Below are 18,295 nucleotides of genomic sequence, written 5' to 3'. Positions count from 1 at the left end.
GGAGTTGTTTTCCAGGGGTTGGACTTGGCCCTTTAGTTCCAGTGAAGGGAACTCTTAAGGCATCAGCATACCAAGACAATTTCATGCTCCCAACTTTGTGGAAACAGTTTGGGGAGGGCCCCTTTCTGTTCCAACATGACAGTACACAAAGCAAGGTCCATAAAGACATGGGTGAGCGAGTTTGGGGTGGAGGAACGTGACTGGACTGCACAGAATCCTGACCTCAACCCGAAAGAACACCCTTGGGATGAATTAGAGCAGAGACTGCGAGCCAGGTCTTCTCGTCCAACATTAGTACCGGCCCTCAAACACTCCCATAGACATACTCCTAAACCTTGTGGACAGCCTTCCCAGAAGAGTTGAAGCTGTTATAGCCGCAAAGGGTGGGCCAACTCAATATTGAACCCTACGGACTAAGACTGGGATGCCATCAAAGTTCATTTTCGGGTAAAAGGCAGGCGTCCCAATACTTTTGGCAACATAGTATAGGTGTATACATTGGGGTCTATTCACGAAGCTGCCGAGGGCAGCCGAGTGAATGACCGATCTGAAGCGAAGTGAGCCGAACACTGTTCGGCTATTCACTGCAGGCTGGTATGGCTAATTTCAGCCGTACATCGGCTTGCTTCATGTGGCTTCGGGGCGGCCGAACATGCTCAGCATGTTCGGCCGACCCGAAGTGCAGAAGGAGTTCGACTCAGCCGATCCAACATCTGGATCGGCTGAGCAGAACCTCCGGCAGGCTTCTCACTGCTGTTCGGGCTATTCTTAAAGATCCCGAACAGCAGTGAGTGAATTGCCGAATGCCGCCGAGCGGCATTCGGCTCGGCTGTTCTGCTCGGTCCCTCAGAGGTACCGAGCAGAACAGAAAAACAGTGAAAAAAGTTAATTATCTTCTATTGTGAGAAGCTAGCTTTCTCACAATGAGATATACGGATGTTTGTTTATAGGTTCCCTCTTTTGTTTTCAGTAAGCTTTGTATCAATAATCATACCCAAGCTGGTCAACAAAAGCTAGACCTTTTGGCATTAACTGACTGTAGATAGCATTTGTGTTTAGATACACCTGCCACAGAATTTAATGCAAGTGTAAGGGCGACGCCCACAGGTGTTGGCTACCAATTTTCTAAATGAAAGCCAGAAGCACAGGTGAATAGGAGGACTTCACTGTTCAATACGGAAATTGTAGACCAGCAACAACCAAAGCCAAGTGACTTAAGTGTATCTTAAGCGCTGCGCAAACTGTTGGCGCTATATAAATCCTGTATAATAATAATAATCTTCTTATAGGAACTATTGTATATGCTAGAGAAGGGTATAATGTATGCATTTATGTATGGATGTATGGATGTATGGATGACGGTATTTATGAGCAGCCTGTATGTTTATGTATTGTTTTACCTGTAACTAAGTAGTTTGTGTACAAAGCATTTGTTGTGTAGTAAAAATACGTTAAATACTACAGGGCCAGTTTCCTTGGCTCTACTACAAGTATCAGATAAACAAATGGCTGTAAAAGTTTGCAAAGCAATTTATACACCTGGATATCTCATGCTGTCTTGCCTTGAAAATGGGCTCTCCATGCTGCCCTACTGGTGTCAGCCATAACTATGGTCCAGTATGTAGAAAGCAGAGGCTGGCAATGAAAGAGATCTTCCCTGTGCATCCATCACCGGAGGTACTGTTCCATTCTCCGAGCGATCTGAATCTTCTGATGGAGGTCCAATGTCATCCACTGGAACAGGAACGTCTGCTAAAATGGGCGCACATCAGGGTCGTCTTGAGGCCAAGTTTCACCCAGAGCAGATACCGGGTAACACCCCACCGTGATGTCATCGCACGTGACGTGATAACATCGTGCATGCGCGATCATCTTGGTGATGGATGCCAGCAGAGAGAGGAGGGGACGTTCACCCGGCGGGATAAGGTATGCCGCCGGGTCCCCTCATCTCTCCTGCAACTGTTGGGCTCTCGGTCCATGACTGAGTGCCTGACTTTTCAGAGGAGGCGACCCCTTCAATGGTGTCACCCGGGTGCGGTCTGCACCCCCCTTGCAACACTACTGGCGCACATGCCACTTTATGATTGGAATTCTCACTGTTAAAGACCCCAATGTCGAGTCATCAAGATGAGTTGTATGTGTGACTGATATAAGGTACTACCGTACAAGCGGTTTCTGAATTTTACAACTGAAACAAAAATGTTTGACATAAATCGCTTCTTAATTTTTTTTTATTGCATGTTACATTAGTACATAACTTTTTTAAGCACATTTCTAGAAGTTATGCTCATCAAAATATCAGTGGGAGTGATATAAGCTATACAGACTATTCATATCATAGCAGATATGTACTGGGATTTACAGCAGCCGAACTTATTACCATACATCACTCTTTTGGTTGTTGGAAAAGTAAAAACAAAGGCAATGCTACTATAAGATTTGGCACGTCTCTGCTCAACGGATTAGTAGCTATACGTTAAAACTGCTGGAAAAATACATTTATAATTTACTCATTTTAAATTACCGAATAAATAGTATTAAGATGAATAGCGAAACCTACAGGTTTTAATAACGTAGTGCAAAGTGCACTGACTAGATGGGAAAGTTACAGTAACCCCTAGCAGCCAGATTTCACTGTAGTTAGAGCAGTAAAAGATTAAATCCAATTCATTTTGCGCTCTGCATCACTATTAAATAAATCCAAAAGTGTTTATAAAATTACAAATCTAAAGTGACAAACATTTATGCCCAGTATAAATAATTGGGACATTTCCATTTTAACCATATAGACATTACTGCATGTTGCATTACTCCTTGTCAAAGGTAGTGTCACATCTATGAATCTTACAAGACCCTTCCAGAGATGAGTCTCAGTGTGTGAGGGAATATGAAGGAGAGGTACATAGAAGTAGGAAGGGAAAAGCAAAAGAGCTAGAAAAAGGACAATCGTGTGTGCAGCTAACAGAGGACATAGCAGGTGCAGGTTGGGGAGGATAAAGCATGGCAAAGGGACTTAGTGCAGATTTCTGCAGTGCCAACACTCAGCTGTGTTGAAGTGTAATGTAAAGGGTTCACAAAACCCTAAAAGAAGTGCTCCTTTTAATGTACATGGGCCTTGTACCTGATTCAGAACCTCAGGACAAGATCGGTGTAATCGTGCTAATTGCCAATAGTATGGTCCAAATGTTCAATGCTTACCAAATACCTATAATGTTCAGTGCATCCTTTATGAAAAACAGCTCAGCTACTCACATACAGGCTTAAAGCAGACGTCCAAACTAAACATTCAGCTCTGACCTACTGCAACCTTTCCCCTTAGTATTTAAAATGGAATGTTTTAGAATTTGTTTCTGTACTTTTTAAAACGTTTTTGAATCTGGCCCCACCCCTGCTGTGGAGATATCCCCACCAGGGGCGTCCTGATGCCGGGTTTCACCCGGAGAGGTTACCGGATGACACCCCGCTGTGGCTTCACCGTGCATGATGTCACCACACGCGTGAACAAGGACGTCATTGAGCATGCGTGGCGATCTTATTGCTACCTGCCGGCGGCCATCTTGGTGATGGACGCCGGCAGAGAGAAGAGGGGACAGTCATCCGGTGGGATAAGGTATGCCTCGGGGGCCCCTCCTCTCTTCCGAAACTGTCGGGCGCTCGCTCCATGACCGAGTGCCTTACTTTTCGTCGGGCGGGGGGCTATGACACCAAAATTACTGTCAGTCATTTTGGTGTCACCCCTCCAATGGTGTCACCCAGACCCCCTCCCCACATATCACAGAATGCTTAAGGAGTTTGGACACCGAGCGGCCGGTGGGGTGGAGCTGCACTCATCATTAGAACCAGCTATCTGAAGAGGCAGCTACCTCCCAATGACCAAGAAGCATCAAGATGGTGTCTTGGGACCCAGGCTGTGTCACTTGAACAGTGGATTGCAGCAGTATAATACTGGATTTGCTGGCCAGGTGAATATTGTATTTGAGTACAAACACAAAAAGGTAAGAGGGGTTAAAAAAAAATACTGGACAGTGACTAACATCTGATTGGGTGCAGTCACTGTTTGGCCAACAATTTTTCACCCGCCACCTTTAACAAAACTAGATCAGAAAAATTGACTTTTGTTGAGCCGGGGTGGTGCGGACAGCTACACCCAAAACTCAAATTTCAGCCAGTTCAGTAGGAATTGGTCAAAATGTGATCAGTGTATGGCCAGCTTATTCAGTAAGGCACAGCAACTCATGAAATCAAATGTCAGCAATTGGAGTCCAGTAATTTGACATCTCACTAGCTTTCGTTTGCTGTTCCACTCACACTGCCCTATTAGGGAAGACCAACAGTACCCAAATACATACATAGACAAATAAAAAAAAATAAAAAAGCAGATGTGCCCATCTGGAAACGTGTACAAATGATAAGCACGGAATGTTCATGGCTGCACCATCACCCAGCAGTTTATAATTGTGAGGATTTTGTGAACAGAACGCAATTGAATGCAGTAAGGTGACGGGATTCAGTGACTACTACCGCTATCTACATGACTGACATTGTGGCTTTGTGTTGAAGCTGGAGGAAATGGTTCCAATGTAAGAATATTGTTGTTGGGTTTTGTTCACACGCATTAAATTGGATCTGTAAACAAAATAGTAAGGTAGTCATGGCTGATCATGATCGTGGACCTGTCTACAATATTGTGGTAAAGACCTTGGCTGTCTCTAAAAATCTTATACAAGATGAGGCAGTCTCCTCTATAGAATTAGACCACCCAGTGAGGTTCTCCTCGATGTATGGCATCATGTCCGATGTTAACTGGTTCAGGTAATTTACCTGTAATAAAAATAAAAAAAAGGAAGGAGTACAATACATATAACAAATATATAGTGAGTACATCATTCTTAATCTGAGTTTATAAAAAAAAAGTCATAGGAACAAATCTAACAAATCTGCTACCAGCTGCCATTTCTGCAGCGCAGGGTTGAAAATGAAACAAAGACTTGGATTAGTTACTACAGGCAACACATCAAGTCCTTGTTAGCTCACTTCTCATTTAGAAGCATCATTGTTGTTGAGCTCCTTCACCTGTATGCACCTTATTAAACAGAGCAAAGTCTTTGGGTTACCTATGGGCCCAATGATTCAGCAATAACTTATACTGAATAGAGAAATAATTTTTGGGGACACACAAGGCTTTCTTTTTAAAAACGCACCTGACATTCATCTTTTCCACGATTGTAAATCAGGAAACCAGCACATTGCACCTCACTTCTCAGGAACTCCAGCGATGGAGGACAAGAGGCCAAGGTCACCGATCTTTCTGCAATGACGTAAGCATCACTAGAAGTATATAAATATAAAAAATAAAAATACTAAAATTAATTATTTGAACTTGATTTTATTGTTACAGGCAATACTGCCCAAGGTTTAATTCCTCAAAATAAACATGCCTTGGCTGACCATGGACATTGTACGGCGGTCCAGGCTTGTCTATCTGATGCCTCATTTTTATGGACTCACTTTTAGCGCTTAGTTACCTGGACCACTATGGCTCTACCCACAAAAAAACTTAATTTTGTTTTGGACAGAGCAGGGAAGGGTTTGAGCATCTGAGGTTTTTATTGCCGTGTCCGAGGCTTTCAACCACTTCTTGTCAGGACAAAAAGCGATGGGAAAGCGTTCCTACATGGGGACAAAAACTAATTTATAGTAGGGAAGGGTTAAAACTTCCCAGAATGTTTTTATTACTGTCCATGTCTTACTGTCCCTGCTGACAACGGCACCCCCTATTTCCACAGGGACAGGAAGAGAGAAAATCTGACCAAAAGAATGAAATAGTTAACTCTTTCCTACTCTATCCAAAACTGATAAGAATTGACTGGGGTTAGCCTTTAATGCCCAGGTCAGTAATGTGGAATGCGAAGGCAAGTAAAATCATTCAGTGAAATACTAATGCTATCCAGTAAATACAGCAACAGTCCCACAGCCAGAAAGTTCATTCACTTTATTATAGTCTGAGTTCAGCGTAATAAGAATAAGCACACACAGCTCTGTAGGTCAGTAGGACAATAGAACGAGTGCACTTCCCGAGGCCTGCATCACCAATTAGTATTCAAACTTTCAAAGCAGGACTAAATCTGATTGGGGACTATGAGAAACATAGTTTTCTAACATCAATCATTTTACAACATTTGAAGTGATAAATATAACATTTAACATAGATAAAACATATCTGATTGCAAGTGCAGTTAGAGTGGACCTGAATTCAAAAAGTGAAGATTTAATATGAAATAGGGAACATTTAGAAATGTCAATAGTGTCTAAGAAGTCCCCTGAAAAAAATATCTTTGGACTTTATTTCCTCCTGAAAAATAGCAGTGCACTTCCAACCCTACCTGGTATGAGTGTACCTAGGCATGCCTGTGCCTTCCACCTCAGATGTATAATGTATATGCATTGTGAGATCTAAAGGCACTGCTGCCTCCGACTGCTAGTCTCATAAGATCTGGAGTGATATTTGGTTATGTGACTACTGTGCTGCTCATTGTTCTCCTTGCTGGAAGCAAACCTCTGGCTCTATCAAGATGGCCACCTCCACACAGAGACACAGTGAAGAACAAGACATGGTAGGTCAGTAATGGGGGAAAAAACAAAGCTGCAAGGAGACCACAGGCAACACTGCTGACTAGGCATTCGTCCTCGTTTTCACCTTCCTCTGGTTTAGGGTTCTGAGAATGCAAGGTTTTAACAAAGGGCTAAAGCACAACTTCAATTATTTTTATTTTTTATAACACTGAATTTGTTGGGTTTTTTTTTTTAAAACCTATGCATCTATTATTAGGAATAGTTAAGGCATTTACTATGGCCACGACATCAATGAACAACCATACTCATATCATCTGGTCATGACCTGTGTCATCAGCCCCATGTTTTCTTGAGAAAACACCACTCTGTTACACTGGATTGTGGTATAGTATGTTGTGCAAGACACTGCACTTCAGTGTGTTAAAGCTGTGACTCACCCATTTTTACATGGAGACCTCCGGGACATCAGCACCACAAAATCTCTGGACTTGCTTTGCTTTACAGGAGGAGAACTTATATAGAATATTTTATCATCATCACTGGCAGTTTCAACCACTTTACAGCTCCTGCAAATATAATGTAAGCAGAAGGCATCAAAATTAGTAAAGCTCCCAAACCGTTACAAACCTAATGTATAGTATTTTCTTAACAGATATGGATTCAAGGATTACTCTGAAAATCTTAGTTTCTGTATATAATAAATGATCATATATGGCCATGCGGACAGGCTTTAGGGGTTATGCTTTACTGCTGGTTCTCACAATGCACATATATGAGGCAGGATTTATAAAGCAGAAAAATGAATATGGGCCTCCCTATAAAAAAGGACAAATTTACACATCTATAAATTTAATTTTAAAAAATATGAAAACATACATACACTTTCACTTTAACATGAAACAGAGACACTCATGGGAAGACTAGGCAACCAAAAATGCATTAAGCCCATGACACACTGCATGCAAAGCCGTGCAGAGCGAAGCAAAGCTGTCAGGCACGGAGCTGTGTATGCAGCATGTGACCTGAGTGCAGCCAGATGAAAGACGGCATCTTCAGCCAGCACGCAACAACCGAAAGTAGTTCACTGTGACGCGTGGGTTTATATGCGCCAGCCGATCGGCTGAAAATTACATTTTTGGGGTCTCGCAAGCGGACGTGCTTGAAAGAAAATGACATGACAGACTGCAGTGTGTCACAGCCTTTACCGATACTGACAAAATCTGCTTGTCCAAAATGAAGGTAGGATAATACATTATAACCAATAAAGAGCTCAATATCAGCCAAAGATAACGTGCGTCTATAATCATGCTTGCACTGTATTTGTATTTTGTTGCACTGGTTGAGATATTTTACGGCGTATACCAAAGGCATGTAAAGGACTCCAGAGGTGGGTTGACATTTCACCTTAGGAATAAGTTCTTAGCTGGTTGTGGGATGTGAATGTAAAGTTGGGCGCCAGTCACTTTAAGGGTTTTCAAAGATTTTATTCCTCAGACAGCTCCCATAGGAGAGAGGGGTAAAGGGCTACAGACACTTAGGACAGCACAGACTCCAGACTCGCTGACCGTTTCCCAGCTTTGCAGTGCAGAGAGCCTTTCCCCACTGTGTAACCTCAGCAGTGAGGAGCAAGTGAGGGACAAGGAGGCTCTTCCCCGTCTCCTCCCTTCCTGCTTTACACTAGCTTGGGGACGGGACGTGCTGGGGAATGCCTCACCCAGAACAAGAGGTACTGCACGTCACTGGTATCTACTTTATGGATGGAGATGTCGACTCAGGTGATAGGAGTAAATCATGGTGCCTGGGCAATTCCTGGCTGTATTTACAAATAACTGACAGTTACTGCTGCATGCTCCCACCTTCAGACTCTAACATTAAACTTTGTAGCACGCCATATTACTAGGGAGGAAATGCTTATTATGCCTGCAGAGAACTGATGGCATCTCAGCCTATCCAAAGTCATTTTAGTGGAGCTCACGATTTTCTTTTAATTATCACTTTTTATGATTTTTTTGCCAAACAATGTATACCGTTGTGCATTGTCATATATCAGGAATGTATAAATGCAGACTGATAAAGCTACTGAAAGATCCACGTTAAAAAGGACTAAAGTTTGTTATGCTTACAAGTAGTGTACATCCCAATGTGGTCGCAGTCCAAGGTCAGACAGCAGTAGATAAGCTTGGCTTGCATGTACTTTCACCTGCATTTCAACTTTTATTGATAGTGTATCATTCTCTTCATGGGTATAAACTTTCACCTGAAAAAAAAAAAAAAAAAGCAAGGGAAAAATGTTAACATATATGTCCCTTTAGATTGTAGGAAAAAATTAGGTCTGCTTATTCGGTCATTAAATATTCAGTAATGGTTTTATAGAACACCAGAAAGCACAAGTCAAACTCAAACTCTGCAGCTAAACAAATAATGTATTTAAAAGTAGTTTAGTTCAATATGTAAATTCAATGGGCGCTCTAACCCTCGACCAACAGAAGGGTACACCGTACTTGTGATGCACAACAATAGCCTCTTCAATGGCTGAAATCCAAGCAGAGTTATAAGTCTGCATGCTGCAATCTCCTTCAGTGTAGCAATTTCCAATAATCATATAGTTTTAAGTTATAGCCATGAGCAGTCATAGCCATGACTACAGGCAACAGTATGAGACTGATAAAAAGGCAAATCCAGGTTCTTAGACTGCTTGCAATTAAAAAAAAAAAAAAATGTATTAAAAGAATGAAAAGCTACAATAACTTGTGTGTTTATGTGCCTGGAGTTCACCTTTAACATCAGTAATGAGCTTCGGCTGGGAAAACTAGAAGACTAATCTCACTATGGGAATCAGACAGGATTGCAGGAATGGAGAGAGGTTACATTCATTGATTCATCTACACAGATTCAATTGTCTCACAAATAACATAGATAGCTACAGCAAATATGGGAGGATGGAGTCTTCTTAAAGAGGTTTTTCATATAAATGCGCTGCCAATAAAACAGAATTTGTGCCTTTTCAATTTCTACAGGCAACAACCCAAAGCTGTAACATATAGCGTCCAGAAGACCATAGCATTTAAATTGCAAATCAGTTATAAACTCAGTACCCCACATGCATGGCCAGATTTACCTCTGGAGCCTGTAGGCAGACAACTTTTGCCACCCATGCTTACCTTGCCGAATGGGAAAGCTAGCCCTGCCCCCAATGCACATTATACACACAATCTCACTAGTGCTCTAAATTATTATAATTTTTGACGGGAGAATTTAAGTTTCTTAAACACCCATATGGTTAGCCCTCTACATAGTGTAGTTGCTTCCAGGTTTTAGACAGAAATAGGGTCAATTCTGATGCACTGCAGTTTCCGCTTTATCCTTCAAGTATCCTCAATTTAGTGACAGTATGAAGAACAAACACTAGAGGGCAATGGTGCATTAAATAAAAACAACAGAATCTGCATCCATAGCATTTCAGACGCCTATTATCTAGTAGAACGCCCTAAATTATTTTAACAACATAAAATGTCCCCAATTATATTAATAGTAAGGTAGTTTAGTAGTAACCTGGCACTTTTTTTTTTTACTGAAAGAACTATAATTATTTAAAAAAATAAATCAATCAAATGTATGCCAACCTAGGAGCACATCAAAATAAATGGCATTCCTATAACTGAGTACTTCTAGTATTTAGTGTATGATAATATGCCATAACAAATCGTTACTTTCAGCCATGTGACTGTTCTCAACGCTATAATAAAGCCCGTGATTATTGTTTTAATTGGCAAACTATTGATTTCATCAATGATTCACCAATATTTCCCTTAGAGTGACCCGCCAGTCTCCATCCTGCCTGCTTGTCAAAGTCTACGTTCAACAACCTGGATATGAAGATTTTTTTTACTGAAATCCTAATTTGCATGTGTCGGAAACTGTCAGCTCCACCTGCACACAGTCATGTTAGTGGTTGAATGATCTGTGGCAGATGGACAAGTGGAGAGAGTGAATGTTGGTGAATGCATAGAATTATTATTAGTCACGATTGTGCCTGGAATCAAATGGGTTTTTTTTGATGGCTGCCGCTCATCAGCATTGCGTTTAAAGTTTTTACATGTAACAGTAAGAAAAGAAAAAGAAAAAAAAACACAAAAGCCACTTTCAGATGAGAGAAAAACTTACAGTCTGCATTGTGCTGCTCAGCTCCCATCCATCAATGGCAGCAAGAAAGGTCAGTGTGGCAACGTTATTATAACTAAGATATGCCTGGGACAGCACAAAAACAAAACAATAAAAACAGTCAGACGGATTTGCCACAACTCCAATTTGGCTGTTAATTTTGTTCACAGCAAAATGCATAACAGATTTACATTTAAAAAAATGTCAGATTATTTCTATGCACATGTAATTTAGATTTTGAATGTATTATTTTTTACAATGTATACAGCTCCATCTTGTGTCTCTGTAGAATGCAGATACAAAAAAAATAAACTTTGGAATGAGCATACACAACTACATAATATAGTAAATGCATAGAAAGCCCTGCATTTACAAGTGTACAATCTAGACAGCTGAAGCCAATGTGTGCCCCTTCTGGAGCCCGTTGTGCTCCAAACCTCTATTTGGGTCTGGAACACAGTACACTGAAAAATAATTGCCAGCAAATTGGGTAAGCTGCAGCGATGGAATCACTGATTGTTAGTGACAGCCATGGTCTAGCAGTAATTGCTACCCCGCTGTAGACCACTCTCAAATTGCTCCATAGTAGCATAGGGAAGAATAAAGTTCGGTGTAATGTTTAAAAGGGGAAGAAGTGATGCGATATCACCTGTCAGTCCATGTTTAGACAGGAACAGAGCTGGGTCAGTCTAAGCTGGCCATACACCTTAATATTTTTCTTGTTCTGCCCCGTGGGCTGAACAAGGTAAATCACTTGGTTTCTCCATCTACAGAAAAAGAGCAGATTTTGGGGCACGTTAGACCAGCCCTAACCTTATAATGAACACATAGTAGCCACAATTGAGACCCCCAATGATTTAAAAGAGGACTAAAGTGGTTTTAAAATTATAAATGCTGTGAAGTCAACCAATGTATGATGTATTCAGAGCAGTAGCTTGGACTGTATAACTAATTATGATTTGAGAACTCTGCTGACGGGCACTTTCCAGTGATCCTCCCTTAGAGGCACATGGCAGCTCGAGATAGCTGGATGAAATGTGTGCAGTAATATAATAGACTATACTGCCCTATAGACACAGGCCTGGAGGTCTTAGTGCAGAAATCTCTGCTTTAGGACTGAAACTTCTGCCAGATTGTGTACACACCACTGTAGAAGCTTAAAGGAGAATTATGGGGAGTGTGAAATAAACTCATCCCTATAATTAGAAACAACGTGTGACACTGAAGCTGTCACAAGTCAGCTCTATTGATCAAGAACCGAGCGATCACATACCGCTGATCGCTCAGTTTGGGATCTTCTCCTTGCAGGGATTCCCCCCTCCCCTTTCTGTTCCTCCGTCCCTTCAGTCAGCGCCGGATGAGGGAAGGGATGGGTACCGATGGCTGAAAGTCCATAGTCCCATCGCACTCCTGACCGCGAAATCCCTTTTCAAGAAACGGGTGCTATGGTAGTCGACGGATGGCAGCAATCACCAACATGAGCAAAAGCAGAGACACCGGCACTCCAGGATGAAAAGCAACAAACGTCTATTTATTGGCGTCAATAAATAGACGTTTGTTGCTTTTCATCCTTAAGTGCCGGGTACAGCTGGCACAGAGAACTATGGCAAAAAAAAAAATGTTGGTCTAAAGTTCTCTTTCAATTAGTTGTGTGCTGTAAAGGCAGTCAGTGCTGTAAATTGTGCTGCAAAGGCTGTACCATTTTTTGGGGTATCGTGATCAGCCGAGATCACTATAAATGTCTCTAACCTCAAATTACATCAGTAAAACATTTTAATTGAAATGAAAGTAACGCGTGCCAGATAATGAATCAGTGGACCAATAGTATTATGATATGACCAAGATAGTTGGAAGGAACTGTATACTAACAGCCAGTGGATGGAAGGACAGATGTAGCACTTAAAGCTGAACGCCAAAACAGACCAACAAACAGTTAAAATATTTTGCCAAAAGGATTTGTATTTCTTTTTGTTCAGTCCTGAGATTTACACAACCTTCCAGGCAGCACAGCCAAGATAGTGGCCTGACATTTTTCTATTGCAGTTATGCAACACCCCCAGCCTGTGAGTGGACACTGAAGGAGCAACAACACATAGGTAATCTGAGTAGATTACTGTAGTAGAATCTGCTCTCTCCTCCTGTCAGCACTGTCCTTATAAGTATATTTGAATGCAGCAATCAGCTTCTAGTGGTGCCCCTTGTGATGGTAATTAGGCCTGATGAACCCCAAACTGTGTGAAAAGAAAGGGGGAGTTGTACTAAACACAGTGCCATCCATATGGCAAGTTGGTAACAAACAATCAGATTTAAATCTCTGGTCTGTGCTAGGCAACCAGAAAAGGTTTGACAGAACACAGAGCCATCAAAAAAGAATGCAGCAGTGCCAGAACCTCCATTAGCAGAGTCCTCTGAAAGCTCAGAATGCAGCCCCGTTGTAAATTGCCGTGTCGTAAAACAGTCTGAAGCATGGTTTGAGCAAAGACGCATTCCATTTTAATTTTTTTTGTTGTTAACTATCAGAGCCAAAGTCTATTCATATTCCATAATTCTTACGGTGGAGTCCTCTTTATAAATAAATGGTTACAATGTAGTATGGAAGGAGGTCAATCAGACACGTGTATATTCCAAGGTCCAGAAGGTAGATGGTATACATTCACCTTAATAGGAGAGGTATTCATGATATCACATCTGGTGTTCAAAAATCATAATTTCATATTGTGCAGTAAATATGTTGGTTGAAAGATTGTCAAACCTTGTCACATGTACATATTGATGTATTTTGGTGGCAGTAAGAGTGTGTCCACTGAAATAAAAAATTTTCCAGTCCCTTTCAGCAAAGCCCTCAGTTTGATTGGGTGTGTTAATTCCGAGAGCGGAATCGTCACACCCCTTCTTTTTCCAGCCCTGTTGCAGCACTACAAGGGATTACCGAAGACTGATACCAAGTCAATTGTTGGTACTTAAACGAGTTTCATTAAAAATATGTTTAATGTATTTGCTTCAGAGGATGTCAGGCGTGTGGGAGTATCTGGTTGTATCTTGATTATGGTCCAAAAATCATAAAACCCAAAACACTGATGGGGTCTCCTCTTCGGAAAGACTCCTACGTTACACTCATCAACACGAAACCAGGTGGTTATTCGCCAATTCAATAACTTTTGGTCACATAGCAGTGTACCTTAAAATGGTATACAGTAGCCACAATGTAGTCCTAATCACTAGCACTAGTTGTGTCATGTTAGAGAAAGAGACAAATACAAAAATCTGGAGATAAGTAGAACTGTGGATGTGAAGTTTAAATGAGTAGAGTAGAATCAATTACCCCTAAGCAACACATTTGTATGTAATCAAATTTAGCTATAACAGTTTCTTTCAAAATGTGAATGTCATACATTTATAATTCATAAAAATAACATTCATCTGAAAGCTATAAATATGTCAAATGAACATCCAGAGCTTTTAGGACACACAAATACCTGGTTGCCTTTTTCCCAAGAATGAGAGATTGACTTTTCTGGTTTACTTGACAGAATATACTTTCTATAAAACAAACAACAACAAAACTAAACACTCTCAGAAAACTCTTGCAATACATAAAAAGGTATAAAGCTGGCTATGGAAGAAAAAATATTGAAGAAAATACTAGCATAAATGAATATATGCATCTATAGCTAGTGTGTGAAGGTATGGGCCTTACTTTTTTTACATATCAGTTAGTGCGTGCAGTATTTTAGTGCCACAAAATAAAGTGGCCCCATGGGAATTGGACTGGCCCACTTCACCCCATTTTTCATTTTAACAATTTTATTTATATTTAATAAATATATAAGATTGATAGGGTTTTTTGCTGATCTGCTGGGTTTTTTTTCTTACTTCGGGGTAATTTCTGTCCCACAGCATCCCCTTTCAGCTTCACCCCAGCAAATCCAAGCAGAGTAAGGGACAACTGATCACCCAATTCAATTGAGATTTTGGTGGAGAAAGAAAAATAAAAAATCGACATCCCAGAAGTACTTTTTTATGTTTATATAGATGCATCATGAAGGTCTTGTATTTTTATCTACAAATGCAAGCTTCCTACTCGCCTGCCTGGTTTGTATGGACAATTCTATTTACAGGCTTACGAGTAGCCTGGTGGTTGGGTAATGTCCCCCACTTTGTGGGTGAACAGTGCCTTGATTAATAGAATATGGTAAGTTCTATTTGATTTATGATGCTTTAGTTCTAAATAATAAAATTGTTGGTTATACAAGGTTTTTAGTTTGTGAACTTATGAAAGTTCTAGATCAAAACAAATTTAACCCCTTCATGACTGAGGCCCTTTTTTCATTTTTTGCACCCATGTTATATTTGTTTTACATTTTTTTTATTATTATTAGATTTATATTATTTAATTTTAAAAACTGTTTTGTTTTTTTACTTTACTTTGACTGCTATGTTAAACCCCAATAAAAGGACCACAGCCAAATCTTTTCCAAATTCATATGCCTGGAGTTTTATTACTCATGCTTTTTGTTTATGTTATGCATTTTTTGGGGTGGGGTGATAGTTAAGAAAACTCAATGGGAGGTATTAAATGTTAAATATGGAGTTGTAATGAATAATTATTACTGTATATTGTGCCTTTAAAACACAGTACTGGTCTTAGGTGTGAAAAGGGTAGCTAAAAAGAGAGGTGAGCATTGCCAGTCAGATGGAACCACCAAATCAGATTTAAACCTTGACACTTTGAATGACTCAAGTCAGTTTTCAGAAAGAAATTAAAAATAGGTCTGGTACCTGGCCACACGTATTTTCCTGCGTGCAATGGCTCCACGAAACCGCCTGATACTGTCCTACAATGACGAGAAGAATGTTCAAACAAAACCTCCATAATCTTAAAACATGTAGAGTCCACAATTTTGATTTAAAATACCAAAGTTTTCTTTTATTGTCACACATAAAACTATAATTATTTGCTGCTAAATGGCATTAAAAAGGTTCACAGAGCCTCCACTGGTTAAGGTATGACCTCAACCATTGCTGAATGTTGAACTACTATGAGTCCCAGCTGCACAAGAAACCCAGTACCGTCTGGCTGCCTAATCGTTGGTCTACCCAGCAATAAGACTGAGCACATCATATTGGATACATTTGAAGTGTATGTAAAGCCAAAACTTTAGTTTTAGATAGTGTAGTAAATGGGTTAAGACCAAAAACAGGTTCTTTTTTGCTCATTGGGGACATTTATTTTCACTTCTTGTCTCAGAGAGGCAAGGCAAATAGGAGGAAAATCTCCAAAGCAAGAAGAACTACCCACTTAGACAGTTTAACCAGAACATATGTCCCCATTGAATGATTTCCCCTCACCTCTTCTTCTGCCACAGGGCACCACAGTGGCTTAGTGGTTAGCACTTCTGCCTTTCAGCAGTGGGATGTTCTCCCTGTGCTTGCATGGGTTTCCTCTGGGTACTCCGGTTTCCTCCCACACTCCAAAGGTGTGCTGAAAGTTTAACTGTCTCCAGTTTAAATCATCCCTGTTTTCATGCGAGATAGGGACCTTAGTTTGTTAGCTCCTCAAGGGCAGGGACTGATGTGAATGTGCACAATGTAAAGTGCATAAAATCATTGGTGCTATATAAATACAGGTGATGTATATCTGTTTCTCTTGTTATTATATGCATTGTACTTTGTAAAATGGAGTTACCCTTTAAGATGCATAGAGTTGATTACTATCATCATGTGGGGCCGGTGCTAGCAGAAACATGCCTAGATTAATTGCCACTTGAGATGGCCATTTTTGCCGTCCCCATTTTTCCCCATGTGGCAAAATGGACACCTCAGGCTGTAGTCTCACAGATGAAGAGCCTGATAAAAATGTAGACTCCGCATCAATGAGCTGAGCTCCCAACAGCTGCGTCTCTCACAGAGGCTGATCCCGCACTCTCATCAGGTTTAGTGTTGCTGACCAGTCTCTACCACAGTGAGAGTGCTTTCTGTGTAATCATTCCTACACAAGAGCCTGGATGGTCAGTTAGTGATGATGTAAGCAGGGACCATTTGGGTTGAGTTTGTGGAGTAAAGTTAGACAGATCATGGCAATATCCTATTTTATAAGGAAAAAAATGTATAGCATTTATAGTGCTGATTTATGAAGTATCCCAGGCTGGTTCCAATATTTTTAAAACAAAGGTGCAGTTGTCCTTTGAAATGTTTTAATCAATGTTGTACTATGGAGGACTTTACGGCTCCGATTTAAACTGCTGATGTACCTTATATATGCGATAGTAAAAAGGTGCTGATCTCATGTTAACCTTGAGTACCCACGCCAATTTTATATATTCAATGGTAAAGGGTACAGATCGAATGATGAACTTTATAGGCACCACTAACTTGTAAATGTTTTTACCAATTTTTGTTTTTAACTAAATGCTTTTGAGGTTCTTGACCCATCAAGGATACCAGGTTTACATTTGAATGTATAAAATACTTCTGCAGATAAAATTAAGGAATGCAGGTATCATTTGCAAGTTTTATCCATAGGAGGACACTTTTGAATGTATATTGAGCTAGAATTTAAGTTGGAGCAAATTCACAGGGTTTATGGCAGTGTTACCACTTCCAATAAAAACAGTTGACTAAACAGAAACATCAGATACTGCGTGTTTGGTTAGTATACTAAATATGCTAAAACGAAACAATAAAAGGTGATCAGCGCCAGTAAGTGTAATGTGGAAATATGAGCTACCAAGCACTAAGGATATAACTAAATATCTGTAAAATGTGAAAAAACAATATTGTGCCGAGCTAATAAATCATACATATCTAATAAATTAAAACATATATAAATGAGTCACATATATGAGCCTTCAAACAAATGAGGCATAAGAAATATCTACACACATACAAAAAAGCAATATAGGCAAAAAAAAGTCCCAAGGAAAAAACAAACGCAAACAATGGTGATTGTGCAAAAAATTCATCTGAGGAATTTTTTGCACAATCACCATTGTTTGCGTTTGTTTTTTCCTTGGGACTTTTTTTGCCTATATTGCTTTTTTGTATGTGTGTAGATATTTCTTATGCCTCATTTGTTTGAAGGCTCATATATGTGACTCATTTATATATGTTTTAATTTATTAGATATGTATGATTATTAGCTCGGCACAATATTGTTTTTTCACATACTAAATATGCACAATTCCAGGGACAAAAAAAAATTATCTAGGCAACAAAAGGAAAAACTTCAACAAGCAGATGCCTGGCCTCTATAGCCATTGCTGAGCTTCAGTAAAGTCCAGATAAAGAAGAACCCATCTTTGATAACAGTACCAGGCTGTACTCATATCAGCTTAAAATATCGGAAATAATCTTTATTTTCCTGTTGGCAAACTGCTTGTTTCATCTTTGTACCCAATTTAATCACCAATACAATATTTTTTTATGAAATCACAACAGTTACTATCTAGATCAAAGCATACCTTTCCCTCTATGTGAAAGAGGGACACATTGCAGCACAATGTATTTAGGCAATGGACACACCACTGCCACCCGCCCCCCCCCCCCCCCCGCGGGTCCACAA

General features: G+C 40.2%; 1 protein-coding gene across 1 annotated transcript in view; it reads right to left on the bottom strand.

Annotated features, from left to right (window-relative positions):
• Positions 1 to 4,649: 4,649 nt before the first annotated feature.
• The window catches only part of ACOT12 (acyl-CoA thioesterase 12), a 42,881-nt gene continuing 29,235 nt past the window's right edge, over positions 4,650 to 18,295 (bottom strand). Inside the window, exons 9-15 of the mRNA XM_018557208.1 lie at positions 15,514 to 15,569; positions 14,211 to 14,274; positions 10,738 to 10,821; positions 8,697 to 8,830; positions 7,011 to 7,139; positions 5,202 to 5,328; positions 4,650 to 4,821 (exon numbers count right to left, since the gene is read on the bottom strand). Of these exons, the coding sequence (XP_018412710.1) occupies positions 4,678 to 4,821; positions 5,202 to 5,328; positions 7,011 to 7,139; positions 8,697 to 8,830; positions 10,738 to 10,821; positions 14,211 to 14,274; positions 15,514 to 15,569 (738 nt within the window). The 3' untranslated portion in view covers positions 4,650 to 4,677. The remainder of the gene's footprint in view (positions 4,822 to 5,201; positions 5,329 to 7,010; positions 7,140 to 8,696; positions 8,831 to 10,737; positions 10,822 to 14,210; positions 14,275 to 15,513; positions 15,570 to 18,295) is intronic.

This window comes from Nanorana parkeri, unplaced genomic scaffold (genome assembly GCF_000935625.1).
Source record: "Nanorana parkeri isolate BGI_ZX_2015 unplaced genomic scaffold, ASM93562v1 scaffold272, whole genome shotgun sequence".
Classification (NCBI taxonomy): domain Eukaryota; kingdom Metazoa; phylum Chordata; class Amphibia; order Anura; family Dicroglossidae; genus Nanorana; species Nanorana parkeri.
Note: the sequence above shows the minus strand (reverse complement) of the source record. Positions and strands in the feature narration are given on the sequence as shown.